At 41.4% G+C, this 27,430-nt stretch overlaps 2 protein-coding genes across 3 annotated transcripts in view; one reads left to right on the top strand and one right to left on the bottom strand.

The window, feature by feature from the left end:
• pacsin3 (protein kinase C and casein kinase substrate in neurons 3) overlaps positions 1 to 23,965 on the top strand; it is a 30,659-nt gene extending 6,694 nt beyond the window's left edge. Inside the window, exons 2-11 of one of the 2 annotated variants that reach the window (XM_055221022.1) lie at positions 1,164 to 1,224; positions 10,356 to 10,444; positions 11,652 to 11,808; positions 12,421 to 12,656; positions 13,596 to 13,751; positions 14,847 to 15,022; positions 16,574 to 16,694; positions 18,852 to 18,988; positions 19,785 to 19,951; positions 20,814 to 23,965. In XM_055221022.1, coding sequence (XP_055076997.1) covers positions 10,397 to 10,444; positions 11,652 to 11,808; positions 12,421 to 12,656; positions 13,596 to 13,751; positions 14,847 to 15,022; positions 16,574 to 16,694; positions 18,852 to 18,988; positions 19,785 to 19,951; positions 20,814 to 20,929 — 1,314 coding nt within the window. In that variant the 5' untranslated portion in view covers positions 1,164 to 1,224; positions 10,356 to 10,396 and the 3' untranslated portion in view covers positions 20,930 to 23,965. The remainder of the gene's footprint in view (positions 1 to 1,163; positions 1,225 to 10,355; positions 10,445 to 11,651; positions 11,809 to 12,420; positions 12,657 to 13,595; positions 13,752 to 14,846; positions 15,023 to 16,573; positions 16,695 to 18,851; positions 18,989 to 19,784; positions 19,952 to 20,813) is intronic. The other variant, XM_033990954.2, reaches the window with a different exon arrangement.
• An 898-nt stretch (positions 23,966 to 24,863) lies between these two features.
• LOC117393768 (lactose-binding lectin l-2-like) lies at positions 24,864 to 26,140 on the bottom strand. Its single transcript, XM_033991778.2, has one exon. The coding sequence runs from the start codon at positions 26,109 to 26,111 to the stop codon at positions 25,620 to 25,622; it is 492 nt and encodes a 163-aa protein (XP_033847669.1). The 5' UTR covers positions 26,112 to 26,140; the 3' UTR covers positions 24,864 to 25,619.
• Positions 26,141 to 27,430: the final 1,290 nt, after the last annotated feature.

Below are 27,430 nucleotides of genomic sequence, written 5' to 3' on the forward strand. Positions count from 1 at the left end.
TTTTCAAGAGCATACTTTTACTCCTGCTTGAGTAATTTTTTTTATTGAAATAACAGTACTCTTTAGTAAATGTTTCTGGTTCCTCTTCCCACTGTGAGTCTACCAGTGCAAAACCTTTGTTGGCAATATGAAATTATTTGAACATTTGTGTTTCTCGCAGCTCCTTCAGATATGATTTAGTTTTGTCTAATTAAAAAAAAAAATCTGTCCTTTTGAAAATACCAGATTTTGTGCATCATTTCATGCTTTGTTCTATTTACATTAACTTTATTTAATATATTTTATTTTATAATTGATTTATAACAAATTATAAATCTGATGTTACATCCCAACAGTTGCTCTAAAGTTACCCTTATTTGAGTAGTACTTTTCCCACATACTTTTTTTAGTGTCTTGGACCACTACTGTGTACTCCAACTTGAGTAATATTATTTTGAAGTAACAGTACAACTCTACCACCTCTGCTGTGGAGTTTTACATAGGACTGTAAAATGCTTTTGTGGCATTTTTTGTAACAGTTTTCTCATTTAAATAACCCTAAATATGTTTCTAATTTTCTAAACTAACTGTGGTGTGGCCCTCTGGTTCTGCAGTGTGGTATTTCACTCTTATGTTCAGAATGTGGCATGGTCCAGTGAGAGGAGGAGGAGGGCTTTAAGCTAACACTCAGGCTAATGCTAATGCTCAGGGTAATGCTAATGCTCAAGCTAATGCTAACACCAATCTTCCCTCTCTTTCTCCCCCTCTCTGGTTCCTCCCTCTCTCTCCCACTCACTCTCCATCTTTCTTTCTTTCCACACCCCTCTTTTCTTCATCTGTAACTCTCTTCTTTAACCTCTCCCCTCTTTTTCTCTTTCACTCTCTCTCCTCTCATCCCTCTCTCAATAACCATCTCTCTACATCCCACTCTTCCTCCCTCTCTCCACTGTACCTCTCTCTCTCTCTCTCACACACTCTTTTTTTGGTACATCTCTCCTCCTCCCTTTTCTCTGTTACTCCACCTGTTTTTTGGACCTCTTCTCTCTCTCTTTTTGGTTCTTTTACCTCTCTTCTTTCTCCCTGATTTTGATCCCCCTCTCCTCTCTCTCTTCACTTTCTCTGTTCTCCCTCGCTCTCTCCTTCCCTCTCTTTCTCTTTGGTCCCTCTCTCCTCTGGATCCTCAGAGCCTGGACTCAGGATTTGGACTCCCTGGACTCGTCTGGTCCGTCTTTTCTCTGCTGAACGGTAAGTCTGATGCTAACATGGCTAACACTAACATTAACAACAGCATGGTGATGGCTGAGTTTTGCTTTTTGGTTGCAGAATCGCAGAATTAAACTAAGTCTTAATCCAACCAGAGTAAGAATGATACAGGTCCCATTCAAGCATTTCATTTCTACAAATGTGTCAAATATATTGGGAATTTGTGGGAGCAAAAGTGCATTTTTGTACCTTGATGGTTGTTGGTTCAAACTTCACTAACAGGCCAATTGTAATTTAGGATTGAAATGGCCAAATATGTCTACAGTATTTGCAATCACAAGATGCTTGCTAAATGCTAAATGACACATTGACAGTACTGACAGTAGGTCAGGTCGGTAGCAAACATCTCCACTGTCACAGTCAAAAGACCTTTTGCCTCTCTGAGTTATTCGGTCACAGGCAACTTTATGGTCAAATGCTTTGGTGGAATCATCTGCTTATCTCCATGGAGATGCCTAATAGTTTTGTTATTTTGTAGAACATTCAAGACAAAATGACAACATCTCCATTAAGATTAGAAGGTTTTGAACCATTCAACTAAAAACAACATAATGCCCCAGTAAACGTGAAAAAATATGAAGACTTTTGAAAGATCGCTCAGAGCTGCAAGAAGTGGGAATCACAGGCCATAAACACTCTTATCAAAGTCCGGGTTTTCTCGCTCATATTGACAGCCATCTTAAACTTGAAATGTTTTTCTGTTGGGAGTAGGAGCAGCTCAGGCCTCTTTAGAGCTGCTCTGAGACATGCTCCGATAGATCATCCACAATCTGACACCAGAGTGTGAGGAGCGTGCACGTGAGTCTGAGGAGCACTCACACCGACTCCGGGTCAGAAAAGCAGCGCCTTTGTTTGACATCTTCAGGTTGTAGTTTTGTGGAATACCATAAAGTGTGGGGTAAAATGGACACAGTAAATATTATCTTTCCTTTGTGTTGATTTTGGCAGTTTTCACGTCACCTCAGTGCTCTGTCAAAGAAACCCTCGCTGATTGGCTGTAGCATTGGTGAGAGTGACAAAAGTTGAAAATGTTTCAACTTTAAGAATGGCATCGAAGACAACTAAAATCTTTATTGGTCAACTAATCCTTTAATTTGAATTTATAAGGATTTGTTTGAACAGCAGAAGTGAGAAGGTAGAGATTGCCTGAGACTGCCTTCTACATTCTGCAGATGCAGCTCTGATTGGTTAATCCATCTGTCAATCATGCCTTCTGAAGTCGGGTAGACGAGATACAGTTCCAGACTCGTCTTTGCAAAGTTTTGTCAAATTATGTGGTTCTGGCTGGACTTGTAAAGGTAGGGAGTGGATTATCTAAAGATTTGGGAGTCCTGTGTTTAATTCCCCCTTTCCCATATAAATCCTCTTGTTTTTACATGAAACTGTAGTATTTTGAATGCAGTTATATGGTCATATCAAAGAGTTTTTGCCACACCCCTTTGTTAGTTGACTAATCGATTGGCAAGACATGTCCTCAGTCGACTGCAGGCCTAATGAGCGTGCACGTGTGCGTTTGAGTGTGCACCTTTGTGTCTGAGCGTAGACGTGTGTGTCTGAACGTGCACGTGGGTATCTGAGCGTGCACGTGGGTATCTGAGCGTGCACATGGGTATCTGAGCGTGCACATGGGTATCTGAGCGTGCACATGGGTGTCTGAGCGTGCACATGGGTGTCTGAGCGTGCACATGGGTATCTGAGCGTGCACATGGGTGTCTGAGCGTGCACATGGGTGTCTGAGCGTGCACATGGGTGCACGTGGGTGTCTGAGCGTGGATGTGGGCAGGTCTGGGTGTGACTCTACATTCCTCTCTGTATGCTGCGAAGATTGGAGATCTCCAGAAACATTTACGGCACAGTTTGATTACTCACTTCAGCGTTCTTCATAATGCATTGTTCAGGCTTCATGAAATACTTGTTTCAAATATGTTTCATGTACCTGAAGATGTGAGACAGACCTCTGCTCTGATGTTTAAATCCAGGCTCAAAATGGTTCTGTTTAGCTGTGCATATGACTGAAAGGTTTTTATTCTGCACTCTTCTTTTTTCATGTTAATTTTATGATGATTATTTATGTTTTGTTACTCGTCTTTCTTATTCTGTTAAGCACTTTGCATTACTTTCTGTACAATATTGTGCTATATACTTGCCTTGTAATTGTGCTGATATTGTTCTCTTTATCATATAGTGGTTATCAACCTTCAATCTCCAGCATAAACCCATGAGTTGGTTTGACCAAGATCTTTAGATTTATTTGAACACTTTAATGTGAAGAGAGCACAGTAATAAATGTGACAACATGGTTGTATATTTTATTGATTTATTTAGAAAAGGGACAGTGCCTATGAAGGTTGTAGTTGACTGAAGAAATTCTTGGTGGACTAAAGTCACATCCTGCCTTCTCTAGCTCGGAAAACTAGTAGTCTTGTGACTGCTGTTTGGGCAGATACAGAGATTTGCACACCTGCAGAGGAGGTCATGCAAAAACTACTATTTATGCGGAAAAAAGTACTATCAAATAATGTATTTATAGAAACAGATTAAACTGAGCTACGGAGTGGCAGTAACTCAGTCGGTAGAACTTTTGTCCACTGATCTGAAGGTTGGCGATTCTAAACCCTCCTCTCAACATAAACATCATTGGTCGAGAGGTCAGATCCACTGACCCACAGGTTGGCGGTGTGATTCCCGCTTCCACAGATGACTGCTGTTGTTGTGTCCTTGTGATTGTGCATGACACTTAGCCCACCTTGCATCCAGTGTCTGTACACTGATGTATGAATGTGTGTGTGAATGGGTGAGTAGTTTCTTGATGTAAAGAGCTTTGAGTGCCTTGAAGGTGGAAAAGTGCTATAGAAAAATGTGACCATTTACAATTTTTACACTAAATATCAACAAATCTTTCAAATCCAAATCTTCAACTCACTCACTGTCTTCTTTCTATTGTTGTCCTGTGTAAATCCTTCTCTAAATAAATGATTGCAACTAAATGACTAAAGGCTACAGCCCTAGTGCAATGAACATGTTTATCATGTGTAATTGCATGTCCCACTTTAGCCACAGGCGTTTCCAGCTGTCCCTGGACAGGCTCATGGAACATTACAGGTGTGTGTTTGCAGTGAAACAGTGGATAAGTTTGTTGCAATTTCAAATCAGTTATTTTGGGTAGTATTAGTAATACTTGACAGTGCGTTGTCCCAGCACTGTGATGATCCTGTATTCAGTAAGTGGGAGAGTGATAGTGGTGGTAGTAGTAGTGGTAGTCATAGTTGTAGTAGTACTTGACAGTGTCTTGTCCTTGTACTGTAGTTATCCTGTGTTCAGTGAGTGTAAGAATGTAGTAGTAGTATCTGCCATAGTCGTATTACTGGTAGTCGTAGTTGCTGTATTATTTGACAGTGTGCTGTCCCTGTACTGTAGTTCGGTGAGTGGGAGGGAGCAGATATGTTTAGCTCAGTAATGACACAGTAACAGTTTAACTTAAGACAGAACCAGATGTGCCCAGAGCGTCGGTACACGAGGTTAGAGGAACAAGACCTATGAAAACCAGCTCACAGCTGAAGTTACAGATCAGATCTGTGAAGAAATGAGCCCAATGACTTACAGCAGGAATGCATATTTAGCCTGAGACTAAAGCCCAAGACTAAAGCCCAAGACTAAAGCCCAAGACTAAAGCCCAAGACTAAAGCCCAAGACTAAAGCCCAAGACTAAAGCCCAAGACTAAAGCCCAAGACTAAAGCCCAAGACTAAAGCCCAAGACTAAAGCCCAAGACTAAGCCCAAGACTAAAGCCCAAGACTAAAGCCCAAGACTAAAGCCCAAGACTAAAGCCCAAGACTAAAGCCCAAGACTAAAGCCCAAGACTAAAGCCCAAGACTAAAGCCCAAGACTAAAGCCCAAGACTAAAGCCCAAGACTAAAGCCCAAGACTAAAGCCCAAGACTAAAGCCCAAGACTAAAGCCCAAGACTAAAGCCCAAGACTAAAGCCCAAGACTAAAGCCCAAGACTAAAGCCCAAGACTAAAGCCCAAGACTAAAGCCCAAGACTAAAGCCCAAGACTAAAGCCCAAGACTAAAGCCCAAGACTAAAGCCCAAGACTAAAGCCCAAGACTAAAGCCCAAGACTAAAGCCCAAGACTAAAGCCCAAGACTAAAGCCCAAGACTAAAGCCCAAGACTAAAGCCCAAGACTAAAGCCCAAGACTAAAGCCCAAGACTAAAGCCCAAGACTAAAGCCCAAGACTAAAGCCCAAGACTAAAGCCCAAGACTAAAGCCCAAGACTAAAGCCCAAGACTAAAGCCCAAGACTAAAGCCCAAGACTAAAGCCCAAGACTAAAGCCCAAGACTAAAGCCCAAGACTAAAGCCCAAGACTAAAGCCCAAGACTAAAGCCCAAGACTAAAGCCCAAGACTAAAGCCCAAGACTAAAGCCCAAGACTAAAGCCCAAGACTAAAGCCCAAGACTAAAGCCCAAGACTAAAGCCCAAGACTAAAGCCAAGACTAAAGCCCAAGACTAAAGCCCAAGACTAAAGCCCAAGACTAAAGCCCAAGACTAAAGCCCAAGACTAAAGCCCAAGACTAAGCCCAAGACTAAAGCCCAAGACTAAAGCCCAAGACTAAAGCCCAAGACTAAAGCCCAAGACTAAAGCCCAAGACTAAAGCCCAAGACTAAAGCCCAAGACTAAAGCCCAAGACTAAAGCCCAAGACTAAAGCCCAAGACTAAAGCCCAAGACTAAAGCCCAAGACTAAAGCCCAAGACTAAAGCCCAAGACTAAAGCCCAAGACTAAAGCCCAAGACTAAAGCCCAAGACTAAAGCCCAAGACTAAAGCCCAAGACTAAAGCCCAAGACTAAAGCCCAAGACTAAAGCCCAAGACCTAAAGCCCAAGACTAAAGCCCAAGACTAAAGCCAAGACTAAAGCCCAAGACTAAAGCCCAAGACTAAAGCCCAAGACTAAAGCCCAAGACTAAAGCCCAAGACTAAAGCCAAGACTAAAGCCCAAGACTAAAGCCAAGACTAAAGCCAAGACTAAAGCCCAAGACTAAAGCCCAAGACTAAAGCCCAAGACTAAAGCCCAAGACTAAAGCCCAAGACTAAAGCCCAAGACTAAAGCCCAAGACTAAAGCCCAAGACTAAAGCCCAAGACTAAAGCCCAAGACTAAAGCCCAAGACTAAAGCCCAAGACTAAAGCCCAAGACTAAAGCCCAAGACTAAGCCCAAGACTAAAGCCCAAGACTAAAGCCCAAGACTAAAAGCCCAAGACTAAAGCCACAGACTAAAGCCCAAGACTAAAGCCCAAGACTAAAGCCCAAGGACTAAAGCCCAAGACTAAAGCCCAAGACTAAAGCCCAAGACTAAAGCCCAAGACTAAAGCCCAAGACTAAAGCCCAAGACTAAAGCCCAAGACTAAAAGCCCAAGACTAAAGCCCAAGACTAAAGCCCAAGACTAAGCCCAAGACTAAAGCCCAAGACTAAAGCCAAGACTAAAGCCCAAGACTAAAGCCCAAGACTAAAGCCCAAGGACTAAAGCCCAAGACTAAAGCCCAAGACTAAAGCCCAAGACTAAAGCCCAAGACTAAAGCCCAAGACTAAAGCCCAAGACTAAAGCCCAAGACTAAAGCCCAAGACTAAAGCCCAAGACTAAAGCCCAAGACTAAAGCCCAAGACTAAAAGCCCAAGACTAAAGCCAAGACTAAAGCCCAAGACTAAAGCCCAAGACTAAAGCCCAAGACTAAAGCCCAAGACTAAAGCCCAAGACTAAAGCCCAAGACTAAAGCCCAAGACTAAAGCCCAAGACTAAAGCCCAAGACTAAAGCCCAAGACTAAAGCCCAAGACTAAAGCCCAAGACTAAAGCCCAAGACTAAAGCCCAAGACTAAAGCCCAAGACTAAAGCCCAAGACTAAAGCCCAGACTAAAGCCCAAGACTAAAGCCCAAGACTAAAGCCCAAGACTAAAGCCCAAGACTAAAGCCCAAGACTAAAGCCCAAGACTAAAGCCCAAGACTAAAGCCCAAGACTAAAAGCCCAAGACTAAAGCCCAAGACTAAAGCCCAAGACTAAAGCCCAAGACTAAAGCCCAAGACTAAAGCCCAAGACTAAAGCCCAAGACTAAAGCCCAAGACTAAAGCCCAAGACTAAAGCCCAAGACTAAAGCCCAAGACTAAAGCCCAAGACTAAAGCCCAAGACTAAAGCCCAAGACTAAAGCCCAAGACTAAAGCCCAAGACTAAAGCCCAAGACTAAAGCCCAAGACTAAAGCCCAAGACTAAAGCCCAAGACTAAAGCCCAAGACTAAAGCCCAAGACTAAAGCCCAAGACTAAAGCCCAAGACTAAAGCCCAAGACTAAAGCCCAAGACTAAAGCCCAAGACTAAAGCCCAAGACTAAAGCCCAAGACTAAAGCCCAAGACTAAAGCCCAAGACTAAAGCCCCAGACTAAAGCCCAAGACTAAAGCCCAAGACTAAAGCCCAAGACTAAAGCCCAAGACTAAAGCCCAAGACTAAAGCCCAAGACTAAAGCCCAAGACTAAAGCCCAAGACTAAAGCCCAAGACTAAAGCCCAAGACTAAAGCCCAAGACTAAAGCCCAAGACTACATGAGGAAAAACCCGGGCTAAAACCAGGACATGAACAGTCTCAGTCCTGGTCCTGGTCTGATTCTGGGGGAGGCTTAAATCCAGACCACACAGAGCTGTACTTAATCTGATTAGTCTGGCCCCTCCCCCTCCGACCCACTTCTGTTCAAACTACAACTCCCATCAGTCTGTGCTCCTCTGACCCACTAAACCAAAGACTATAAACACCTCTCTCTCTGTTACTGTGGCAGAGTGGTTATCCTGTCTCCTCTCAGTAAGGAAGTTTTTGGGTTATGGTCTGTAATACTGAGTGTTTCCACTGCAGTTAAAGCAGTCTGTACCACCCCCGTTTAGGGGTGCAAAGTGGACAGCTGGAGGTGTACCACCTTCCAAAGGCTCTGGAACGCTCGGGGCATCCACTGGAGGACCAGCAGCAATTCCAGCCATATTGCATTTTCTTGCTCCAGGTGTGGCTCCGGGTCCAGGAGCAGGGCTCTGCTACAACTGATGTCACCTCAACATAACACCAATATTAACTTGATAAAATCTAAATCGTACCTGAATTATACTCTCATAAGGCTGATCTCAGCGAATCACAAAAAGACATTTAGCGTTCCAAGTTAATGGTGCTGTGACACGAGGCTGAGGCTAAAGCTAGTGTAAACACTAAACTAATCCCAGTTTATCATCATTTTTTGCCTGTATTTCATTTATCTGCACCTCTACGCCACGTATTAACACTTTTTATTTAATGCATTTGGGTTGTTTAGTACTAGTTGCATTATACACTGCAAATGGATTTTTTTTTTTTTTTTTTATCTCATCAGGAGTGGCGTACATTGATAGCAGGAAACAGCTGGCTAGGTCAATTTTGTGAAGCATATCAAATACGGTGGTATAGCACAAGATCAAGTCGGCTCATCCAGTCCCAACCCTCATGAGCTCGTTGTTGTGGCCCTGATTTGTGCTCCTGTAGCACCGGTCTTTTCATAGCTGTCCTGAGCCTTGTGGAGGTGCAGGCCTACATCTGGGTGTGTCTTGCTAAACCTGTGTCACGCCAAAAAGCAGCGTGGGTCGCTTGTAATTGAAACGCTCAGTGGCTGGGGGTGACCCCGTCTAACTGTTCTACGCCAAGGTTGCCCCAAGCGACCCGTGTTAGTGGAAATGAGGCTTATGGAACCTACCTGGACAAGGAATTACACAGATATAAGACCACATGGGAATATAAAAGAAACTACTATCATTTAATATTGTTTAATGTGTGTTTTTTTAAATCATCATGGTATCGAAATCGATATTAAGTATCAAATCTATTCCTTAATATCAAAATAGAGTTTGGAATTTTAGTATCGTGACAACACTAGTCTGAACTGATAATTGAAATGAATCTTGGCTTATATTATCAAAATTAAAATGATGTTGCCATGTAATGCAGAGAGGACTACATTAGTTTAGCACATGTACCTGTATTTGTGTGTTTTTGCAGTTCAGTTTTGGGCTCAGGTGGATCTGGTTTAAACATGTCTGAACGCGCTCCTCTGAATCCACTTTTATAAACACTGTGGGAACACTCAAAAACAACTCTGCTTCTACTTGACACCTTTTGATAATGTATATATGAGGATTAGTTTTCAGTCAAAAGTCTGGACACACCTTCTCATTCAATGTTTTTTTTTCCCTTTTTGTTTACTACTTTCTATGTTTTAGATATAAACTGAAGATATCAAATATATGAATCAAGATATACAGAATTGTATAGCACAGAAAAGTTGTTAAATAAGTCAACTAAATATTTTAATATTTTATATTCAAATCATCAGAGTTTCCACCCTTTGCTTTGTGGACAGCTACAAACCCTTGTCCTTCTCTCAGTGAACTTTAAGGTGAAGTCTCCTGAAATGGTTTTCACTTCACAGCTGTGCCATGTCAGGGTCAAGAAATGACAAGAGTGCAAAGTAGGTTTCAAGGGTAAAGGCAATTTAAATGTTATTTTGAATTTAGTTTTTTTTTCTTTACTGCACTCATTATGTGTCATTCATAGTTCTCATGCCTTTAGTGAGAATATATTGGAAATAAAATAGAAAAAGTGTGTCCAAACTTTTTACTGGTCCACTTTTTGACCCATCATTCAGTGACTGTTAAACCTGTATTTGCCCCATACTTCAGTGCTTTAGGTTTAAGTCAGAGACACTGAAGGATGGGTCAAATGCAGGTTTAACCCAGTTGGAAGCAGTGAGAGCCATCTCCAGATCTTGACCTAGTTTTAGGTCAAATCCTCCAGCTAAGGTAGTTCTGACCATTGTGCATGTTTTGAGTTGTTTGGGGAAACCGGTGTGCCCAAAGGAAACCCACAAACACCCAGACACACGCAGAACATGCAAACTCCACTCAGAAAGACCCCAACAATATCAGTTGATCCCTAATACTAATACAATAAATATAATTGACATACAGGGCGATTTTGATATTCACAAAACAGTATTATGGTGTGTATCTTTGTAATGAATTAAATACCCAGTAAAACTTCTTTTTGTGTTTTGATAGTGAGAGAGTGAGCCGTCATCATTCTGTGCTGCGTGGGTGACATGTCCTCCACCGGAGACCTCAGCCCGGGATCGGAGAGCTTCTGGGAGGTAAGGACCGGGACTGGACCGGGACTGAACTAGGACTGGATTGGACTGGATTGGACTGGATTGGACTGGGACTGGACTGAGACTGGACTTGGATTGCTGTTTTGGACTGGACTGGGACCGGACCGAGACTGAACTGGGACCTGACCGAGACTGGACCGGGACTGGACTGGTACCTGACTGGGACTGGGACTGGACCGGGACTGGGACCGAGACTGGAACTGGACTGGGACCGGGACCGGGACTGGACCGGGACCGGACTGGGACCGGGACTGGCCCGGGATTGGACTGGACCAGAACTGGACCGGGACCGGACTGGAACCAGGACTGGCACGGGATTGGACTGGACCGGAACTGGACCCGGACTGGACTGGGATTGGACCTAGACTGGACCGGGACATTTTAACCAGGACTAAACCAGGACTGAATTATAAAAATATTGGACTAAACCAGGCACTGAACTAAGGGACTGAACTTGGGACTGAACTCGGGACTTAACTAGCAGTATTTGAACATTTCTAATGGATGCAAGAATATAATTACACTACTATTGGGAAGAACCAAAGGGGATCTTGGTTTTGGTCAGTTGCTGGGTTTCAGACCACACCAAACGACCAATAGAATGTGATACATAAAATGTTGAATTGGTTAAACTTTTGTGACTTTGCCTTTTGAATATTTCATGACAAAGTACAATGTAATCAACATTTCCTGGGAATGTGATGCTAAATGGAGGCTGTTACTCAAGTTAGACTTTAATCTGAGCTTTGTGTTAACACAATCTGACCAGAAAGAGCTGACTTAGTTGGAAGTACATCAGGGGAGCTGATTTGTGCTGGTAAACAAATCCCTCTCAAATGATATTACAGTCACAAGCTAGCTAGCCAACAACTTTTCAGTTAGTCACTCTTACCTTTTTTGCTGAAAATCAAACACTTAAACAGGCCCATGAATGCTCGAATCGATCACAGCCTCCAGAAAATGTGTAGTTTAGACTGAGTTTTTAGACTTTGATATTTTTTTGAGTGTTAGCTAATGTGTGCATTGTGTCTCAATAGGAATTTGCTAAACATTTCACAATTGAGATACAAGTAGAACACCCCCAGTGTGATGTAACTGCAAAGTATCAATAGGAAAATCTGGAATAGAATCTGAAAACTACCAACATCACCCCCTAAGCACAGTGTCTGAAATGTGTGTTTGTGTGCAGCCGGGGAACTATAAGCGCACAGTGAAGAGGATCGACGATGGCCACAGACTGTGTAACGACCTGATGAGCTGCTTCCAGGAGAGAGCCAAGATCGAGAAGAACTACGCTCTCCAGCTCAGTGACTGGGCCAAGCGCTGGAGGAGCACTGTGGAAAGAGGTCAGTGCACACTTCTGCACTGGGATTGACATGACATCACAGAATTTTATACCAATCATATTTAATACAGATGGGGGACAGCTAAACGACTATCGTTAAGTACAGATTTTTGTTGTAATACAGTGAGGCATAAGGTCTAGTCACTAATGGAAATGATCAGGATCAACATTTGGATATTTCATACTAAAGAACAATTTAATCAATGGGGAGATTATGACAGCATTCTACACTCACCAATAGCCGATTGGGAAACTGTAATTTCCCCATTGTGGGGCAAATAAAGGTTTATCTTATGTTAGGCCAAAGGGTCTGTGCTACTAAAGAGTCTTAATGCCCTCCTCCAAACATCGGTGGATGACCATGTATGCACCAGTGGTAAACTAGGACTCAACCCTCTGTCCCCCCGTCCTATGTCAGTCCTGATTTATTTCTATACAACCTAGCAACCTAGCTCTGTTTTGTTTTTTTTTGCCCCTGTCCTCTGTCAGGTCCTCATTATGAGACCCTAGAGAAGGTGTGGCGCTTCACCAGGACTAACTTTTTGGTTCATCCCGTCCTCTCTCAGGTCCTCAGTACTGCTCTAACCGTGTGTTTTGGCCTGTTCTCACTCAGGTCCTCAGTACGGGACCTTGGAGAAGGCGTGGCACGCGTTCATGTCTGCTGCAGAGCGTTTGAGTGACCTACACTTGGAACTAAAGGAGCATTTGGTCAGTGAGGACTCAGAAAAGGTCCGGCTCTGGCAGAAAGACTCGTACCACAAACAGCTGATGGGAGGCTTCAAGGAGACGAGAGATGCCCAAGATGGTTTCCATAAGGCTCAGAAGCCCTGGGTCCGCAAGCTCCGAGAGGTAGGCTTGTCACGATAACACATTTTGAAGTATGGTATATTGGTAAAGAAAATATAGATGATGAATAATTATATAGAATGCCATTTTGCTACTGATCACCCTAAAGCAGGATGTACCCCAAAAAACAACTAGTCTATATGCACAGTATTGTTAACGACCATGAGTTGCAATCAATAAATGAAATACGTAATGAGTCATAGAAGTTATTTATTCAGCCCTCTACAGCTCAAATCTTCAGAAAACTACAAAAAAAAAAAAAAAAAAAAAAAAAAAAACTCACTAGTGCAAAGAAGGCCTAACGAGAGGTGAGCACTGGACCAGGACCACCTTTTTGCCTTATCACCCCTGCCCTTGTACTTCGCAGTTACATGACTAAAATGAATAGTATTTTAATCAAAGTCAAAGTGTAAAGTTAAAACAGTTTTCTTAAAGCGGTCTTTTTCTGCAACATGGACTTTTCAGAGCTTTTAACCATGTTGTTGTTGTTTCCTTCTAATTTACCCTCTGAAGTTGTATATAGAGTGATTCATACATGTTTGAGTAATCTTTATTCTCCTGTATTCAAGACGTCATTACTCCAATCTAATCCTAACCCACAAGCCACCAGTACCACTGCTCTGTACTTACTTCGTCCTTCAATTTTATTTTCTTAATCTGTGATACACGTATGATTCTGCAGCATTATGTAGTCATTTTGGTACAAAGGAAAAAAAAAATGCTGCTCACTATCCTGGTCCAGCAGAGCAGCACTTGATGACGTTTACGGCAACATCAGTTCCCATAAGCCACCGCAGTTTTTTAACACGGAAGTTAACAGAGCTTTTAGATCAATATTGCATTTTAAAATTTTTATATCATAACATAATGATCTATGTCTTAACTAAACCCGGCCTAAACCAACGTCTAAGCCAACATCTAACCCAGGTCCTTCTTTTGCAGGTGGAGGTGAGTAAGAAGTCGTACCATCAGGCTCGTAAAGAGGAGTGGAGCGCATCGAACAGAGAGACTCACGCTAAAGCCGACCCCAGCAAGTCCCAGGAGGAAGTCCGAAAATACACGGCCAGAGTGGAGAAGTGTTCACAGGAGGTGGAGAAGGTGAGAGGGCAGTGAGACGGAGGAGAGACGGAGGAGAGGGGGAGGAGAGGGGGCTCTTTATAGTGACATTTTACCATAACAAGTCGCATTTTATTGTTGAAATGATTGCGTGACATTTGGAATCCCACATGTATGACCCTGAAAGTAAAGTTTGATTTGACATAATATGGCCCCTTTAATCTATCATTTAAAGCCACTGTACCAGATTTTTACTGTCTTAAAATTGTGAAAAAGAGAACTAGTTCAATTTAAATGGATTGCAGTGGTCCAGAGTTATTCCTCACTTACCTTATGCATTCAGAGCATCCTAGTTCTTCACAGTGATGAGTTTATAAACTCTTTTCACAACTCTGAGACCAGTGTGGAGTTTTCCTGGGACAGTAAGGCTAACAACAACTAGTATGCTACCATGCATTTTCAGATTAATGGACAAACGATTTACAAGTAGATGCAGAAATTACACAACAGAGTTATTTTGACCTCAAGAGTTACTTATACAGTCTGTTTCAGTTCAATGTCTGTACTTCGAAAAAACACATTTTTCTCAAATACATGGGGACAAATCAGGGCCTTTACATACTCTAGATTCTCCTGAGAAACATTGAAATGAGCTGGTTTTTTTTGTTTTTTTTGCTGAGGGCCTGTTCCTCCTGAGTCTGAGAAACTCTTTTTGAGGCGTGTTCTTCAAAAACAAGAAACAAGACCAGACCTGCCCTGCTCTACTGGCACTGCTGATTTAAACTCAAGCCAAAACTATAGCTCTGGACCAGGGACTGGACTGGGGACTTATCCTGGATAAGTTTGTCTTCTGTTGCATTTATTTGTGCGTGGGAATAAGCTTGCTTGTATTATTGCATTTTGTGACGCGTGTTTTGTAACGTTATTAAAACAGTCATTGTGAGTTGTTCTTTTGCGTGACGAGGGGAGCCATCACATGAATGGTGATGTGAGCGTTTACTTTATTTTGCCGTGTTGTCAGCAGAGAGAAAAAAAAAAGTGATTGCCCAAGTTATGCTTTTTAAAATCCTTTAAAATGGGTTCTATAGGAGAAAATGTCAGTTTTAATGATATGAACCTGTCCTTGTTTATTTCCAGGCGAAGGAGCGTTACAGTAAGGCTCTGGAGGAGCTAAACCGCTGCAACCCGCGGTACATGGAGGACATGGAGACTGTCTTTGAACTGACTCAGGAGAGTGAGAGGAGCAGGCTCAGGTTCTTCAAGGAAGTTCTACTGGAGATCCACGAGCACCTGGACCTAAGCACCAAGGACGGGTAGAGATCAGGACAGACCAGAGACTAGAATATAGACGGGGAACTAGAGGCCGGGGTGGGGGAGACTAGAGGAGCACTTCTGGATTACCACCTGATGATGTCAGAAGTTGGGATAATGTTTTGAACCAAATCTGCAGGATTACTGAAACATGTGTGAATGAAACGGAACACAAGGTTTGTTTTTTAGGAGGAAAAGTTAGAACAGGGTTAAAAGTCTGAGGTCCACAGTCTGTGTGCTTAAGAGTTAATACTAAACTGTTGCAGCCTTAGTCTCAGATTAACCAATGACCTTGTGCTCAAACTATTCCTCTGTCAGGACCCTCCCAAACTGCAAACAACACCACAAACTTTAAGACTAGATTTGGTTTAGTTATAGTCCTGGATCAGTCCTGGTTCAATCCTGGTTCAGTACTGGTTTAGTTCAGGGTTAGTCCAAGGTTAGTCCTCCTGCTCGAGTCTTGCTCTTGCCTTGCTCTAGTCCTGCCCTAGTTGTGCTCTTATCCTGGTTTAGTCCTGGTTTAGTCCTGGTTTAATCCTAACTCAGTCTCACTTTTAGTCTTAAATGGCCATAGATCCTAGGTCACTGAGTTGGTGTAAGTTTGAGTTTGATCCTAAATGTTGTAACTCTGAATCGTGAGTAAACAGAACAGGAATGCAGTGCTCAAACAAAGATCAACTTTAACGTTGCTATGAGAATGAACGCGAGAGAAGCTATGCCACCTAATGACATCAGAAGACACATTTAAACCAAGTCAAAAATGAAAGTTGACAGGTTGAAGGTTGAATAAATACCTTGTATGCCTAATTATTAGTTCATTCACCTAGTCATTTGTTGCAGTGCATTCATTTTTATAATTCTGTATATTATATCTGTTTACTCCTGTTTGTATCATTTAGTGTAATATTTCTCTGTATCAATATGTCGTGCTTCAAAATGTATTAAAATCACAGGCATAATGATAGTGTAGATGAGTTTTAAAACAGAATACACACAGAGCACATTTTTCTGACAGTGTAAACATTGATTTAACAAAATAAAGGTGTTGACATATTTTTGTATTTGTCAAAACACAATTATTTTACAATTCATAGGCACTTTTCACAATTCTGAGACCAAAGAGGAGTTTTGTTGTGACTGTAAAGCTAATAACTAGCATGCTAACACACACTTCATGATTATTGAGGGATAAAATGCTTTATAATTAGATGTAGACAGTACACAGCAAACTTATTTTGACCTCAGGCACTGCTTATACGGTATATTGGATACAGGATACTATTCCACCAAACCAAATAATGCTTAATGCCAAAAATATGTGATTCTGCCACTGTACTTTCCATTATTGCAGTTTAAAGGGCCCATATTACACTATTCTCTAATCTGTGCTATAATGTTGTTTCCTCATCACAAACATATCTGGAGGTGTGATTTGTTTCATTCACACATGTCTAACACACACACCTTGCATATTTAGGCTGAATTTTTGAGAAGTCGGTTTTGCATGATGGGTCTGCTTTAACCCGTACAATGTCCCTCTTCTCTCTCCTCAGGTTCTCGGCGCTGTACAGAGACCTGGGTCAGACCATCCGAGCAGTCAGTGACTCCGAGGACCTGCGCTGGTGGAGGAACACACACGGACCAGGGACCACCATGAACTGGCCTCAGTTTGAGGTCAGACTCAAAATATGCACTTTAAACTATAGAACATGTGTGGGAAAGAACTGGTCGAGTCCTGGTCGAGTCCTGGTCGAGTCCTGGTCGAGTCCTGGTCGAGTCCTGGTCGAGTCCTGGTCGAGTCCTGGTCCAGTCCTGGTCCAGTCCTGGTCCAGTCCTGGTCCAGTCCTGGTCCAGTCCTGGTCCAGTCCTGGTCCAGTCCTGGTCCAGTCCTGGTCCAGTCCTGGTCCAGTCCTGGTCCAGTCCTGGTCCAGTCCTGGTCCCGTTCTTACTCTAGACAGTGGCTCTGTGTAAAAATGTAAATATAAATGTGGAAAGTCTCTCCAACTGTGCATTCCTCTCCCACTCAACCCACAACCACTGTACTCAAAGAGACCAGGACCAGGTCTGAAACCAAGTCTGAAACCAGGTCTGAAACCAGGACTGGAGCCGGACCTGGTCCAGACCTAGTACAGAGTTAGTTCAGTTCCACTGTAATCCCGCTGTAGTCCCTTGCACTATAGCAGGGCAGCAGGAGCTGAACTGGGGCTGAACTGGAACTGTACCAACTCTGAACCAGGCCTGGACACGACTAGAGTGCGACTAGAGTGCGACTAGAGTGCGACTAGAGTGCGACTAGAGTGCGACTAGAGTGCGACTAGAGTGCGACTAGAGTGCGACTAGAGTGCGACTAGAGTGCGACTAGAGTGCGACTAGAGTGCGACTAGAGTGCGACTAGAGTGCGACTAGAGTGCGACAGAACTCAGATTAGAGAAGGGTGCCGAGGTGTTTTTGTGGTGTTTGGAAGATGAAATAGTTTTGGAGTGTTAAATTTCAGACCATTGTCCCAAACCCAGACTGTCCTGTTTCTGTTCCTTCAAAATAAAAGCTCTGATTAAATCTGTATTATTCTGAAACAAAGCGAAGCTACATACAAACATCAGAAGCACAAAGCGTTCCCCAGGAGCTCGGGAGGAGGAGGGAAACTCTACACTCAAGAACTGCACAAGACTAACTCCTCGTCTGGACCTGTTTTAGTCCTGTTTTTAGATCTGGATCAGTCATGGCTCAATCCTAGCTCCTCAGTCCTGTTTCAGTTCTGGTTAAGTCCTACTTTAGGGTCCTTGTTTAAAATATCTGTTAAATAAATCTCAAATCATATCAAAATTCAAATGTTAATGGACAACAAAAAAATCTAAGACTTAACCGTAAATGATAATTTCCTGTAACAAAATATTTGGTCTTGTTCTGTACAACATTGACTGACCTTTTAGTTTAATGTGAGAAATGAGACATTATTTGTTCGCCCCATACTTTATACTCTTAACTCCTTTACTAAAAATCTTGCCTATTATTACATTTTTATTTTGAGTTATTCAGTTTGTTTGTAAAAGGAGCCAACCCAGTGTCCTCAAAGGAATCTGCTCCACTGATACTAAACAAGAGCCCTTTGTCTGAGAGTACACATTATACAGGGACTGAACTAGGACTAAACCAGGACTGAACCAGGGACTAAACCACAGATGACCCCTCCCCCACCCCAGATAATATTGTAAAAGCATCACTTGGTGCCAAAGTCAGACTACTGTGCACTATTTACATCTAATAATGAAGTACTGTATCGATTGCAAACCCGGAAGAAAGGGATGTAAGGTTCATTTGACTAAGCACTGGTGGCCTGGGATCCAGAACACACAATTCTCTAATACTTTCTGAAGATGTGATTCTGGTCACCAATGAATCTCCCAGAGTTCAGATTGGATAATCCACCTGTCAATCCTGCCCATCAGGGACACGTGTGGTCTGTCCATATCAAAACAAATATGACTGTTTATGAGGAAAAAAGAAAAAAAAAAATCTCAGGGGAATGAAAAACATGGCAGATTTCTGCAGAATCAGTGAGCGAAGCGCTAAACTCTGTTCATCTGAGAGGAGAGAAACTTTTTTCAAAATGGTGATCAATGGTCTCGAGCTTGAGAAGCGACAGAGGACTGATACCCCTCTGTATAAAAAATATGTGATATCAATCTGGACTTGCCAGGCAAAAGCATTACTACTCCAACCTGCTTAATTGTCTGTCTGATAATGCTGCTCTAATGCCATGTATGTGCCAGAGAAATACATGTATGTGAATCCTCGTGAGGTCTGAAGTGAGTAACACTTTTTTGTTTTCAGGAGTGGAGTCCTGATCTGAGCCGGTCCATCAGTCGAAAGGAGAGAGGACGAAGCTCTGACGACAATGTGGTCACTCTGACGAACATCGTGTCAGCTGGAGATGTCCCACCCAGCCCTGCCTCCGACGCGCCCACCAGGTAATAGGCCACTCTCTCAACATGCCCAACAGGTAACGGGCCACTCTGCGCTTGCAGCCAGGTGTTTGTAATCAAAAACACCTGGTTGTAATCAGGACAGCCCTGCGTGATGTCACGTAATACTTGAAATTGCAGTGGCAACTGGAGGCCCCTCCTGTGGATACATGCAGGTAACACTAGTGAGTAGCAGATTTATTTTTTTTTAAATTTGTACCAAAATGAGTATGCGATGCTGCCGAATCCTATGCGTGTACCGGAGAAGGTGAAAAGGGGGTAAACTGATCTTAAACACAGGAGAATAAAGATTACTCAAACATGAATCACTCAAAATACAACTTCAGAAGCTCAATCAGAAGGAAACACCAATAACATGGTTAAAAGCTCTGATAAGTCAGTTTTGCAGATCTTGCACTGTAAGTGCAGTGAAGAGACGAAACAGCGTCAGTCTGTGAGGTCAGGGCCTTTTGTGTTTAGTCTCTTTTAAAAGAGCTGTACAGACACAATGATAAAAACACTACAGGGTCAGTGCTCACTCCGGCTCTGCTCACTCAACAGTGTGCACAGAAACTTTATTTTAAAATGTCTAATACAACTTTTAAGTGTACTAAATTTAAATTAATCTGTAAATGCAAAGTAAAATAGCTTACATCCATCCATCCATTTTCTTCAGCTTATCCAGGGCTGGATCGCGGGGGCAGCAAATGGCTTACATCTAATAATAAAATAAAACTGGAAAACAAAAATGGAGTCATGTTTGCTCAGAGCTGATGGCCTAACTGTTCACTTCCTGTTTCAGGGTCAAAGAGGACTCATCTGATTGGTCGGATGATGAGAGTCCGAAGAAGGCGTTGGCGGTGAACGGCATGCACGAGGGGGGCGTGCATGAGCAGGTAGCAGGCGTGCACGTCAAGGCGCTGTATGATTACACAGGGCAGGAGGCAGACGAGCTCAGCTTTAAAGCAGGTATTAACCACATAACACCCTAACGCTTCGCTAACCGCTCACTGATAAACAAGCTATGGTTATGAAAATGTTCCAGGTTTGAGTTAAAAGTTTACATCTAAGTTTACATTTAGAGCATGCTGTTTTGATGAGGCACGACACTTAACCTCATCCATCATGTGAGGCTCCTCAACATGCTGGCTTCCTTTTGTTGATTTTTGAAAACTAAAGTCTTTTCATTTAATGTTTAAAAAACTAAAACAACAAAGAAACTGTTTCTTTGGAGGATTTTTTCATACATAAACATGAAATGTTATTACAGACTGTGACTGTGGCTCAGGCGGTTGAGCAGTCATCCTGCAGCAGAAAGCTTTGTGGTTTGATTTCAGCTTTGGTCACTTCGTCCTATTCATGTGCCCTCTAATAATAATAATAATGCAATGAATTTATATTGTGCCTTTTAAGCTCTTTACAGTGTATAATTCATTCACTCCACACACGATTGTGGTAAGATACTTTTGTAGCCACAGTTTCCCTCTGGCAGACTGACTCAAGTGAGGCTGCCGATCTATGCCATTGCCCCCTCCGACCACCACCAACACTCATGCACACACCACATTCATACCAGTTTTCATACCAGGTTTTTTTTTTAATGAAACAGCATAACTTGGTCCAAGCAGGAATCGATTCTCCAGCCTCTGGGTTTGGGGGACCACTGCTTTGCTTCTGTGAAATGACTGTCCTATCTCTCATCAGTCTAACCTAGGGCCAATGTGGCAGCTGATGTACCATTCAAACACAGAGGTTTCTAACGGGTGACCTTCTTGTTAGTGGACAAGCGCTCACTCACTGCATCATAATGTTTACATGTTACTTTTTACAGGGGAGCAGTTACTGAAGCTGAGCGAGGAGGATGAGCAGGGCTGGTGCAAGGGTCAGCTGAGCAACGGTCAAATTGGTCTGTACCCCGCCAACTACGTCCAGGTGGTCAGCTCCTGAGGCCACGCCCACTTAAACTGAAGTCACACCCATTCACACAAGGCCACACCCACATAAACCCTGGTGTAGAGAAGCTTTCAACAGTGGTCATCTGGACACTGTTTTTGTGAGACTTCCATCCAGAAGCCATTTTACATATGATGGTACTGACTTGAATTTATCCTACTCTGAGCTAACCAAGTCCAGCCCCAAAGGGAGGAGTTTCAAAGTGAAATTTGCTAGGCCTGTCACAATAATGACTTTTGAAGAACGATATATTGCTGATGAAAATACTGACACTAAACAATAACAGTAATGGTAAATATTAATATAGTAATAGTAAAAGCCATTATGTCACCAACAGGGTGACAGTAAAGCAAGATTTCCCTCCCCAAAAAACAAATCTATATGTACAATGCTGGTAATGAACATGACCTGGAATAAAAGAGATACTTAATGAGTCATAGAAGTTATTTATTCAGCCCTCTACATCTCAAATCTAATCACATACAGAAAAATAACACGCATTCCCACTAGTTTAAAGATAAATATTGATCGCTAAAAATTATCTGTCATGTTTTGAACCATAAGTCGATACAGTGATTGTGACAGGCCTAGAAACTGCCCTGTCCTTGTTTAGTAGCCAGCATCATTCCTTCAGCATTGTTAAATATCTGATTAGCTTTTAATTGGCTTGTTGTGCTCTTATTTCATGGACTGTGAGCAGCTGGTAGATCATATCGGAGTCCACCATTTCTGTTTGAAAAGGGATTCTCTTTTTTTCACAAAAACGGGAGTGAAGGAAGCTATTTTTGTCAATACCATCAAATGTAAAATGGCTTGTGGATGGAGCTGAAACGTCTTGATTACAAAAACGGTGTCCAGATGAGCAACTTGCAGACCTTCTCCACGTCGACAGAAACAATCACGCAGTTTGACCACACTTCCAGTGTTTTATATATACTATGTAACTTTTCTGCTGCCTGTCTCCATGGAGATGATACAGCTTTGCCTGGAATGTGCAACAGTACAGCTTTAAGGACTTCTATAGCAATGGACACAGGCCTAGTTACAGGTCAAATCTGTGGAGAGGCGACTCTGCTCACAGTAAGGATCCGTACCTTTCAAGGAACCATAAAAACACATGAAATAAAATAAATGCAGATAGACAGACTAGCAAAGCAATAGCATCACCATGGAGACAAGCGGATAGTAGACCACCTACCAGAAAGTTTCATAATGCAGCTTTAACACTACAACTGAGACAAACCCCCAAACCACCCCCAAACTGTCCTCAGCCAATGGAACAATGCCAATGGAACGCTGCAAGGACCAATCAAAAGCTGCTGTTTTGATCATGTGGCCCACACATGACAATTTGCAATTTTGTTTTCATTGTTTCAAAATATTGACTTTTTCCTGTTAATTTTTAGTTTTGTTTTACTATAATTTTATTGCTTTAAAACAAAAGTACAAATATGAGTCAATACTCGATACATTCTGCTAATAAAAAGTAGTTTTGTCATGGTATCGTAATTTTCATACAGAAAAAATAATAGTACTTTCTTAATCTTACCATGAGGTCTTATATTTGTTCTGATAAAGCTGAAATCACTCGCACAGTTCAAGAAAGCTTAAATTTTGTCCTGGGAATGTGATTTGATTTTGTTTTTTTTGGTTTTTTTTGTATCCATACCTGCTCAAATGAGTATCTAGTCTGGATATTAGTTTTAGTATCGATTAGTGTCTGATTTTCGATACTTCTGACAACCGCAGAAGTGACTTGCAAACATATCTTTTATCCAGCACTGGGGCTGGTACCAGGAGCACGCACTGCAAATAACAGGGATCTTCATGAGCTGAAATGATGTGAAATGACACAAGTTATCAATTAAAAACTATTTAAGTAAAGTATAGTTTCAATTATCTACCAGTTAATTTTGAAGTGAATATTTGATAATTATATTGGAAAAGAAATGAGGGAAATGCTTAGACTAACAAAAAACAAAATAAAATAATACAAACTTTTGCGTCATTGAAGGTGTAAAGGAACTTTTTGGACAAGTTTAATGTCATATTGTGGCCCAGCAGCTCATAATTCAGCCTAAAATGAGAAAAAGCTCATGAGCTTCAAAGAATTTAATTAATGATAAATCAGTATTTTTAATCTGGATGAGTCATCTCAACTTGTAGAACCTTTTTTGCAGTGCTGCAGAGTGTAGGCTTCATAGTGATCAGTGCCTTAGAGAAGAGCGCCCTCTCCTGTTTGGACCACACATTGCACATTTACCCAAATCAACCAATCACATTCCTCTGTTCATTTTAATCATTTTATAAATCGTAAAATCAGAAATTTCATCTTTCCAAATAATCATTTTTAAGTGTGATATTTTTGCTTTTATTTGTAATTTATTTGCATTTTTTGTCTAAGGATCAAAAATGGGAAATGCTTTTGTCTTTTTGGCTCTATTAAAGAGGGGGTATTATGCAAAAAGGACTTTGTGGAGTTTTCTACCATGTTTTAACTTGTCCCCTCATCAAAAACATGCCTCGAGTGTGTTGTGATAGCGCTCTGAAGGGAGAGTGACTTCACATGAGGAGCAAAGGGAGGTGGGACTCAGAGAGTTAAAAATGAAAGTGAAACTCATAAAACAATTTAATATGTTGTTTTGGACATATACAGCATTTTCAAAACAATTAAAGGTAACATGGTGATCTAGATGTTATGTGTTAGTAGTTATTACCCCACAGAAATAAAATACCCCCTCTTTAAATAAAAAGGTTGAGTTTGTCTTTTCAGATCTTTACAAATTAATACTAATAATTATAATGTAAATAGATGATGGATTTTTTTTTTTTTTTTTAATGAAATGCAATTCTTGTTTAAACGCTTTAAGGATTCTCTCACCAAACTTCTTTTTTCTTCAGGCCATGAGTTTGAGAATGATACTTTAGAGTTAGCTGCTTCAGTGTTAGCCAAAATGCACCTGTAAATATGAAATTTCACATTTGTTGCACAAAATGTGTAAGGAAATAAACACTTTATGCAGCAGAAAATCAACTGTGATTTTTTTATTTTAATTTTTTAACCTAACAATGTACAATTTAATCTGCAGATTAATTTGAGACATTTGGCCTGCCCTCATCTCAGTCTAACACGACATGGTTGTAGGAGGATGGGAGGGCATCTTTAAACCTGTCAGAAGCAGATCTGACATAATTATAAATCTAAATAATTCTTTAATTTTAGGTTAAACTAATTATCCAAAATAAAAGACTAAAAGTGAGGTTTAAATAAATTAATCCCTCAAACTCCAAACAACTGTGTCATTGTGTCAAAAATGAGGATCAGAAGTCTAACTCACAACCTCCTGGTGAGAGGGAGGAGACAGGTTAATCACCGCCACAGTCACAGGGAGGACATGCACACTCCACTCAGACAATCTCCTCACCTACAAATATCACTGCCACCTGCTGGTATAAACGGCCTATGCAACTATTGGAGACGTTGACGACGACGGCCACTAGAGGGAGCCAAGGGGAGCGGGTAAGAATGTATGTGTTTTGTTGTATGTTGTTTTTAGAATAGTATTTGAACAGTGTGACCCCAGGTAAAATCTGTTTCATTTATTTGTGGTCAGTTTATCAATATACGTTGAATCCATACTTTGAGTATTTTCACCAGCCTGCTCAGAGACTACTGTAAATATTCAGGACATAACCTGGTGCCAGCACTCTGCACTGCCCCTGTACAAATTAAAGCTTACCATACTATACTGTTTATATGTTGTATGTTCTTGGTCCATCTTGAAAACGAGATGCTGCATCTCAAGGGACTCATTCTGAGTCAAACTTCTGAAAAAGTTCTGTTCTTACAGGATGTGGAGGGACATCAGGATGACATTTTAACTCTAAAAAAACATGTTTGAATTGTTTTTATTCTGAATTTCGGGTTGATTAAAAGTATGCATTTTTTTCAAAGCAATTCAACATTACATTTTCAGCAGTGTTTGAAATTCAAAATTTGATGGAACAAATCATCTTCCATAACAGCAGCCACTGAAGCCAAACCAGAACCATGACCAGAACACGGAAAAGTCCCTGCTAGCTTCATTTCACTGAGCCCAGAAGGAGAGACCAAACCCAGGGACATGCCCAGGAACAGCAGGGAGACGCTGGACAACTGTAAGGTGTGGAAGCTATTTGTGAAGCAATGAACCTGGACCAGACTTTGATCTATTCTGTGCTAATACAAGTCATCTAAGGTGAAAAAAAAAACTATCAGAAGTTGGCAGACCGACATTTTTCAGTTATTAAATAAACAATTAAACGGGCCTATAATTTTCAATTGCAATGGTATTTAACACCAGAAATTAAGCTTCTCTCTGTGACACAAAAAAGCAAAACAGCAGGTACATTTATTATAAGTATTATTTCAGTTACACATTACAGTGGCAGGTTGGGAAACAAGACAAAGTGGCAGCCGACACTAGGTTTTTTAGGATGAATGTAATTCAGAGATCAAGCCAATGGCTTGAAAACTGAGAAGATTATTATTTAATTTCACTGTATACCTGTTGCAGTCTGCATGCATTAGATTCAATATGATATTCCCACAAAACAAGACATTCTTTATACATAGAAGCTTATAATCAAATCAGATAATAAAGCAAGTCTATGACCAGGTGTTAATATGGTTGTGGCATCATTGCTAACACCCACGGGTAGCACAGACAGATGGAATGTTTATTGAGCAAAGATGATCATTCCAATTTTGTTCTTCATCAAAACAGATTTGCCCACAATGTTCAAGTCCTCCCATATTGTCTGGCTGTGCGATACTCCACTTGTCAAACACCACTGGACAACCATCAGACCACATCCACGCTGTTTCCTTGTGGACATCACTGAGTCCAATCCAAGTCTGTCCCTGCCTGTGATCAAAATTCTGGATCAAAGTCTTCACAAAGTTGTTTTCTTCCAGGCTGTGGATGGACACCAGGTTGGCGTGCTGGGACACACAGTAGATCTCTGCATCAGCCCAGGTCAGAGGAGTGGCCACGTACTTGTAACAACGACCATTGAAGCTATACCAGAACATAGGACAGTCTCCACGCACCAGCTTCACTTCCTCGAGCCCAGAAGGAGAGGCCAAACCCAGGGACAGACCCAGGAGCAGCAGGGAGACACTGGACAACTGCATGGTGTTAATCCCAAAAGCACAATCATAATGATCACCGAAACTGTGAGAGGAATTTTATAGGCAGTGTATACAGTAGACTTTGACCTAATTTGTGCTAACACTTCATCAAACATTGACATTTATGAGCTAACTTTGAATTATTATTCCAATAAAAACATAAGGAACTTACCGGTAAATGTTTTTGTGTGTTTTACAATGTTGATAAAGCAGGCTGTATAACAAAGATTATACAGTCATGGTGGAACAGCCAAAGTGAAAAGCATACGCCAAGCTCTGATAAGCAAAAATATCAAAATGTTTAAAGTAGTTTATTAACTTCTATCTAGCCTGTATTCTACATATAATTCTAGAGATGCTAAAGGCATAATATGAACAACAATACAACAATTATGCACTTTTCAACCACTGTTCGAATTTGCTTTGACTGGTACTGGGACCCAGTCATTTAACTATGAAAATCTTTTAAACACCAGAATTCCTTTGTGTTCTTTACTTGTGAAAAATCAAGCAAAAATAATGAGCATTTAGGATAAAAAGGAAAAATAAATTTTCTCCAGAATTGGCATGAAAGTTATTTTTTTTTTAGAGTAGAAACTAGTATTGTAATAGTAACTACAGTATATATTAGATTTAACTGGGCAACTTATTAATCAAAATGAGCAAGTGTATCACCTTTACAATGCCACACTCACATGTTACGACCACTCTGAATCGATCTCTTACATGACAAGGCAGATAGAGCCTGGTGTCCTGGTGGAGTCCTGATGGTGTCCTGAGAATAGGAGGGCATCTGACACAAAGGGGTATAGGAGAATGGGAGGGCATCTGACACACGGACACAAAAGGACCGAAGGGCATCTGATACACATGGATACAGGAGTGTGGAAGGGCATCTGACACATTTTTAATGCTAAACCTTTTCTGGTAGAGGATCTGCCGCCTGCCTTTCTCCATATAGAGGTGTGAAATATTCCACAGTATGGCATTAAACTTATCTAGCTTGTGTGTGATTGGTAACAGGTGCCCACAGTTCAAACTCCACCAGGTGTTTGTTATCAGAAACACCAGACTGTAATCATGATAGTTCTGTGTGATGTCACATAGTGCTGGGTAGGCAGCACAAACTTAGATGTAGGCATTTTGGAACACAATTTATGTAGTTTGTACTAAAGTTGCCAAAAAATGATGAAGAACAATACAGTAGATAATGCTAGTGAATGAATCTAATGTTTAGTTCCACTTTAAGTCATTGTAACCTAGTGGGTATATTGTTTACACAAATGGACTCAGTCAAATCAATAAACTTTATTCATCAAAAC

The sequence above is a fragment of the Periophthalmus magnuspinnatus genome, chromosome 3 (genome assembly GCF_009829125.3).
Source record: "Periophthalmus magnuspinnatus isolate fPerMag1 chromosome 3, fPerMag1.2.pri, whole genome shotgun sequence".
Taxonomy (NCBI): Eukaryota; Metazoa; Chordata; class Actinopteri; order Gobiiformes; family Gobiidae; genus Periophthalmus; species Periophthalmus magnuspinnatus.